Source organism: Rhizophagus irregularis, chromosome 11, assembly GCF_026210795.1.
Source record: "Rhizophagus irregularis chromosome 11, complete sequence".
Classification (NCBI taxonomy): domain Eukaryota; kingdom Fungi; phylum Glomeromycota; class Glomeromycetes; order Glomerales; family Glomeraceae; genus Rhizophagus; species Rhizophagus irregularis.
Genome location: NC_089439.1, coordinates 2,358,741 through 2,366,833, shown reverse-complemented (window position 1 = coordinate 2,366,833; position 8,093 = coordinate 2,358,741). Strand labels below are relative to the sequence as shown.

Here is an 8,093-nt window from a genome sequence, read left to right as displayed (position 1 = left end):
CAATAGTTATTATAAATTGTAGAAAAGACTCAGAGCGGCGTATTTTTTCTTTACTCAAATGTATATAGCTATACTAGAAAAATCGATAATACAATTATCACGTGATTTACTTTTTGAAGAATACATATTGGAGAATATTTAATTATAACTCACCTTTTTGAGTGTGGATTCTCACAGCCATTTTACCGCCATTGATAAGAAAGAATTCCCGCAATATGTGTTTACAAATTAAGTAAAATGTCGTTAAGTATGGTTACACCAAAATTCTACTTGAGAGAGAAACATTCCCATTTTAAAAATATGTTTTGTACTATAATGGTAGAATTTTGCACGTAAAAAGACTTTAATTTTCATTTTGCACAGCCCAAGGGTCTAGACTTTAATTTATCCCTTATCAATGTTTTATCACGTGAAATTCAACTAAGGTCTTCCGATTAGTTGATTGGGGTGCATTTATGGCGAAGTTCAATATGCAGTTCATATCGCAATGAAATCTAAATTTGTGCGACCCGAATAAAAAAAAAAATTAATTGGTTAAAATTCAAGTATTTATTAATAATTTTACTTAGATTGGTTAATTGTATCACTTGATACACATTATTCCCCGATAATTCTCGAATTCTAGACAATAAGAACTTTCCTTATCACGTTCCTCAGATAGGTTTGTTTGATAACTGATAACGGCAACAATAGACAATAAAGGCAATAAAAAGCAAATAATAAACTGATTAACTAACCAAACAAATAGATATTCATATACGTATATCATTTACTTTATTTGATTTAGTAATAGAGATAACATACTTTTGATAAGCTTTATACACCAATTATTTGCAAATTTGATCTTCGATACGATGTTCCTTTCTTTTTTTTTTTAATCAAGTTTTCATTCTTGGAAATTAAATTTAATTTAATTTAATCATTTCTCAATCATCAAATTCATCAATTATTATGATCATCAGAAGATAAGATCGCCTTTAAGTCTTCATGTGAATCCAAATATTTTCTCGATTAGAAGAATTTTGACAATTGACGCTGCGTAACATGTAAATTTAGTCCATAATAGAGAATATTTACAATTTTATACCTTTATTTTAAATATTTTAAATTCTGAATTCTGATAAAAATCTATTACAATAATAGTGATATACATAAATTATTGTATGCAACATGATAACTTATCAAAGATAAGCAAACATATTTCCGTTCTTTGCCGCAATTATCATTCTGCAAACGATCTAAACGATCTTGTGATAAGATTATCATGCTCGAGCTATAATTTCCTTATCAGTATTTCCTCAATCCATAATATATATTTATATATTTATAGATATCCATTTTTTCTCGTTATCTTTTATTTTATTTTATTTATTTTTTTATTTATTTTTTTTTATTTTTTAAAAAAATTTTTTTTTATCTTCTGTTTTATTATTCCTTTCTTTCTTTTTCACCTTATTATTTGATTTGATTTCATAATGGCCCCTGTTGAAAAACGGACCGTAGTAGTTTGTGGTCTTGGTATGGTTGGATTATACTTTATTGAAAAATTATTAAAAAATGACAAAGATAAACAATTTAGGGTTGAGGTATTTTGTGAAGAACCCTATGGTAAATATTTGTATTTTTTTTTTTAAAAGAAAAAATCGAGTTTCATTTTATGATTTATAATTAAATTTTATACTATTTTTTCTATTTTTTTAAGTTGCATATAATCGAGTTGGTTTGACTCAATATTTTTCTCATCGAGAAAAAGACCGAATGTTAATGCAGCCTGCAAGTTGGTATTCAGATAATAATGTGATCGTTCACATGAATGAAAAAGCAACTCATATCGATACGACCGCCAAACATGTAACTTCGGCAAATGGAATATCCGTGAATTATGATTCATGCATCTTAGCTACAGGTTCTTATGCGTTTGTACCTCCAGTCCCCGGTTCCGATAAATTAGGCGTATTCGTATATCGTACAATCGATGATTTAGAAGAAATCATTAAATATAGTAGTAAATCAAAACGTGGTGCAGTAATTGGAGGTGGTTTACTTGGTCTCGAGGCCGCTAAAGCTCTAATGGATTTAGGGTTGGAAGTTACAATTATTGAAAGAAATAAAGTATTGATGTCAAGACAATTAGATACCGCAGGAGGGAAAATGCTCATAAATGAAATCAAAAAGTTGGGAATTAAATGTATTGTCGATAATCCACCAAAGGAGATTACCGCTGATGAAGATGGTAAAGTTACGGGTATTCGATTTGACAACGAGACTATTCAAATGGATATGGTTATTATGGCTGCTGGTATCCGTCCACGTGATGATCTTGCTAAAGCATCAGGAATTTCAACACATCAACGTGGTGGTGTCTTTGTTGATGATCTCCTACGAACTAATAATCCACATGTTTATGCTATCGGAGAAGTTGCTTTGTATGGTGGTGCGGTTTATGGGCTTGTTGCGCCTGGTTATGATATGGCTGATGTTGTCGTAAATAACTTGATTAAGGGTGGGGGTAAGCGATTTTTGGGAGGTGACTTATCGAGTAAGCTTAAACTTTTGGGAGTTCATGTTGCTAGTTTTGGTGATTGTTTTGCTAAAGAAGATGATACTATTATGCATTTGGTGTATACTGATCCTTTTAGTTCAGTGTATAAAAAACTTATATTCTCAATTGATGGCAAATACTTGCTTGGTGGTATTTTGGTCGGTGACACTGATGATTATGCCAAACTTCACGCTTTGATGAAATCAAAAAAACCTTTAATTGCTCCTCCTGGTGAGCTTATACTTGGTGTTAAATCAGGTCAAGCTCCAGGTGCGGATGATCTTCCTGATGAAGCTCAAATTTGGTAGGTTTTAACTTTAAATTATAAAAATTATTTATTATAATATCTAAACTAATTTTTATCATACTTTATTTATTTAAATAACTAGTTCATGTAATAATGTATCAAAAGGACAAATTCGAGATTCAGTTAAAGTTGATGAATGCCGTTCTATTGGTCAAGTTAAATCATGCACAAAGGCTGGTACAGGATGCGGTGGATGTATTCCAGCTGTTGCGGAAATTTTCCAAGCTGAAATGAAAGCACTAGGTCACGTAGTGACTAATGCGCTTTGTCCTCATTTCAGTTTAACACGCGCCGAATTATTCCAAGTCGCCAAAATAAAGAAATTGAAAACTTTCAAAGATATTATTGAACAAGTTGGTAAAAAAGGAGCTAACGGATGTGAAATTTGTAAACCAGCTATCGCGTCAATTTTAGCTAGTTTATGGAATGATCATATCCTAGATCATGCAGGTTTACAAGACACGAATGATCGTTATCTTGCTAATCTTCAACGTGGAGGACTATATTCTGTGGTACCTAGAATTGCTGGAGGTGAAATTACGCCTGAAAAACTTGTTGTTCTCGGAGAAGTTGGCAAAAAATATGATTTATACACTAAAATTACTGGCGGTCAGAGAATTGATCTTTTCGGTGCTAAAAAGCAAGATCTACCTGCAATATGGGAAGAGCTCGTTAATGCAGGTTTTGAATCTGGTCATGCTTACGGAAAAGCTTTGAGAACTGTAAAATCTTGGTAAGCATTTTTAAATGATATATTTTATAATATTTACACTAACATTTCATTATTATTAACGTAACTTTCTTTTATTTTATTTGGAAATATTTTAGTGTCGGTTCAGAATGGTGTCGTTATGGTAAGTATAATTGTTAGAAGTTTTTCTGTTTTCCCTTCCGTAAATGCAAATTTTAAATTTTTATTTATTTTTGTTCGAATGATCAGGTCAGCAAAATAGTGTACAATTCGCTATTGAAATAGAAAATAGATATAAAGGAATTAGAGCTCCTCATAAGATTAAAGGTGCCGTTTCTGGATGTATTAGGGAATGCGCGGAAGTAAGTATTTAAGTGATTTAGACGTTAAATCATTTTCTTTCTTTCTCTCTTTTTTTTTAATTTGGCTATTTGACTTCTTTCTAGGCTCAAGGAAAAGATTTTGGTCTTATTGCTACTGACAATGGTTATAACCTATATGTCTGTGGTAATGGTGGATCTAAACCAAAACATGCTGTTTTACTAGCAAAGGACGTTTCACCTGATACCGCCGTAAAATATATTGATAGATTTTTGATGTATTATATTCATACCGCTGATAGATTGGCCCGTACAGCTAGATGGTTAGAAAAAATGGAAGGAGGAATTGAAGTAAGTAACTTATGATAATTTTATTTATTATTGTATAATATATGAATACATTTTTTTTTAACATAATTACGTATCATTTTAGTATCTTAAAAGAGTTATTGTTGATGATTATCTTGGTATATGCGCAGAATTGGAAGAAGACATGGCTCGTTTAATATATACTTATGAATGCGAGGTAAGGAATTATAACTTTATTACATCATCATGAATTTATTAAGAGTCGAGACGATCTAATTATTTATTTTATTTATTTTTAAAGTGGGCCAAAGTCGTAAAAGACCCAAAAAGGCGTGCGGACTTCACTCAATTTGTAAATACAGATGAGAACGTAGATGAAATTGAAACCGTAAGTGAACGTGGCCAAACTCGTCCAGCAGATTGGCCAAAGGAATGTTCAGTTACCGAAAAAGAAATTTCAGAAATCAAAAAGTCGGCAAACTTGGAATCGAAAAAATGGGTGAAAATTGCTCCAGCTAGCGCATTTCCTAATGATGCTGGTCAGGTTATTAAATATGGAGATACACAAATCGCCATATTTAATACCAATGAACGTACAAAATGGTACGCAACACAAAATATGTGCCCGCACAAGAGAGCCTTTGTATTATCTCAAGGAATACTCGGTGATGAAGATGATGGTATAATGAGAGTAAGTTGTCCAATGCATAAGAAAAATTTCGCGTTGGAAACTGGTGAATGTGTTTCGGGAGATGCGGATCTTAAGCTAATGACTTTTGAAATTAAAATTGAGGATGATTACGTATTTTTGTATCTTCCCCCTGAACAAGAACTTGATAGAATTCTTGGAACAAGTAAATGGGTAGTTTCTAACAAACTCTCGACAAAGAGTCATAACAAAAAAAGTAACAAAATAGAAATTTTAGGAAATACAGCGGCGGTTGGATGTGGTGGTGATAAAAAATTGGATTGGTAAATTATTGACTTTTCTTATATAAATAGATTCATTTATTATCATTATAACAATCATTATCACTTGTATTTTTATTTTTTAAAAAAAAAAATTATGAAACATTATTATTTATGTATATTCTTTATAAAAAACAAATAATAAAAAGCATTGCATTCAATTTTATTTTATTTTTTAAAAAAAGGTTTGAGCACATTCATTTTGTATAAGTTTCATGTTAAAGTTCGTTAAAAATGTCCAAATGATTTATTTAATCTAATCAGACTAATCTATTTTATGATGGTAATTCGACAATAGCCATTCAAGTTTTTTTTAGTGGTAGAAATTTAAATGATCGGATCTTCTAAAAATCATGCGAAAAAGCAAAGGAAATTCCATTTCGGTTAGATTATGTGTGTGGCATAGTAAATGATTTTGGCAACATTCATCATTTTTAAATACCAAATATGATGCATTCCAAATTTTTGGCCGCATCGGAATGTATTTTCACGGAATTGAAATTAACCTACATATCTCGACAGGCAATTTTGGTGTATAACGGAACAATAATGCTCAGTGATGTATTTTTGCAATGAAAATAACAACTGTATATCGTGTTGGTTTTTGTTTTTTCTTCATACGTATTTTTACCTGAGAGAATACGTATATAATGCTGAGGTTGAAAGCATGTAGTACTTGAGTGGTATCCTTTTTTGTTCCTCATACGGAAAAAATAGCGAAAAAAAATGAGTATGCGATTCCGGAATTTTAAGGCATGTGAGTGAAGACAGTCGAATATCCATGGAAGTATAGTAGCCAAAAAATGTATTCTTTGTAGGGTTTAGCATAATCCTACCCATCAGCCATATTTAAATTTATTTTGCTATTTTTTTTTTTTTTACCTTCCTTTAATCAAGAGATCTAAGAGATAAACAGTTACTATGACCCTAACTTTGAATACAATGAGAAGATGGACTTAATTGATTGACTATATTGCATACCTATTCGCTTATGTTCCTGTTTCATCTTAGATAGATATATATATATAGGTAGAATCCTGAAACTCGGTTTATTCTCTGAAATATACCAGATGCAAAAGCAGGTCGGATACTTATCATTGAGGTAGTGTCACTCTACATTCAATTCACTTTATTAAGACAGAATTCAGGATTTTTTGCCCATTTTATCATTATGTTCTAATGCACACTCCTAACCACTCTGACTCTATTAACAAAGTTATATAATCTATTACTTAGGTGTTCTGTCTACAGCAAGTAGCAACAAGATTTTTCTACTTATTTCAATATATCATAATACATTGGAAATGCAGATACGTATCATAATTGAATGATAGGGATGGAATAAGAATAACAACCAAGAAAATATGGGGAAAAGACTATATTTTACTAACTGTAGTGTCAATGATTAGTAGTCCAATATGGCAAAAAAAACGACTCATTATAAAATGTTGCCCTTACGGAAATATACTGTATAAGTTATGCATATGCACAATAATATATTATGCGTAATATGGTTGTACTAATCTTAGGAACCTATAATAAATAAAACTTACTGAAATGTATTGATTAGTAAAAAGGCAATAAGCGATTAATAATTTCATAAATAATAAGTTAATAGAATATAAAATCTTGGAATATTTAAATTCGAATATTATAAAAGAATAAATTAATTTTATAAAATACGAATTATTGTGAATTATGAGTGATAATGGGTACTACCTAAATTTCATTTTCAAGATCGTTAAAGATATTTCTTTAAATAGTAGCGGCAAGCCAATTAAAATAGTCCAAAGTATGAAAGGTTATAAAGTCATATACAATGTCAGCAGTAATCGTTTATATTATAGAACATTGATTTGTAGGGTTGATTGGTTTTTTTGTTACTTCGGAAACAACAATAACGACAGCAGGTTTAGCAGAGATAAAAATGTTAGTTTTTTGAATATGGAAAGAAAAGAATTCAAAATCGAACAAACAAAAATGATATACAAAATGTTAAAAATCATTATTTGAACGATCGATTATCAAAAATTAAAGCTTGCGCATTGTTGTTAATCATCTTCTAATGATATTTTTCAAATTTTTTGATAATAATCGATCACAAAATTTTTTAGTCATTGTGCGAAAACAATTAAATGGTTTCACCAAAATGATTGTTTTACGTTCCTCAAAAAAAATGGAATTCTATGAGACTATTAAACTCATAGTATCATTCTGTACACTGTAGTACAATAAAGATATAATAAAGATTACCTTACATCCAGCTACAGTATTGTCTTCTTAGATTAATATGCATAATATTCATAATATTCATGCATTAAATTAAAAAGATATTGTTTTCAAAAAAAAAATGAATGAACAATAATTAACACGAAAATTTATCATATCGCCCAGTTAAGCAATAACTATTGATTTTTTTATTCTCTTCGATTATACAATATGCAAACGAACTATTGTATGCCCAATCATACCGCGGGTATATTCATGATTGATCATGTACTAGCAACAATTTATTATCATATTAAATTCGAAAAATTGTGGTCACGTTACATGTAAATTCTTCTTTTCGATTACATCTAGAATATAGTCTATTAACCAAAAACAACCGTTTTAAACTTATTTGGTAACGCCGGATCAACAGCTTGTGGATCCAACCTTCCATGCTTTCTTTTATTACTTTGAATTTTTAATTGTTTTTGTAAATAACAAAATTAAACCTTAAATTCTATATTGATAAATAATACTATAGCATCTAGTTATATAAATAACTTTATTACTAATGCCTATTCATTAGTAAATGATCAACTTGACTACTCACAAAAATTACTTAAAAGTTACATCGCGATTAATAATACATAATGATTGTTATGCTTACAGAATAAAATCTTAATAATTTAAAATACACTAACTATTATAACATCTTATGAGTCCTATCAAAGTTGAGATTTAGCCATA

At 30.1% G+C, this 8,093-nt stretch overlaps 1 protein-coding gene across 1 annotated transcript; it reads left to right on the top strand.

Annotated features, from left to right (window-relative positions):
* Positions 1-1,475: 1,475 nt before the first annotated feature.
* Positions 1,476-5,316, top strand: OCT59_003012 (uncharacterized protein; the record flags this gene model as incomplete). The annotated part of the gene is made up of 8 exons (XM_025315388.2): positions 1,476-1,608; positions 1,703-2,846; positions 2,932-3,582; positions 3,678-3,703; positions 3,790-3,902; positions 3,987-4,211; positions 4,294-4,386; positions 4,471-5,316. The coding sequence occupies 8 exons, from the start codon at positions 1,476-1,478 to the stop codon at positions 5,143-5,145; spliced, it is 3,060 nt and encodes a 1,019-aa protein (XP_025182880.1). The 3' UTR covers positions 5,146-5,316.
* Positions 5,317-8,093: the final 2,777 nt, after the last annotated feature.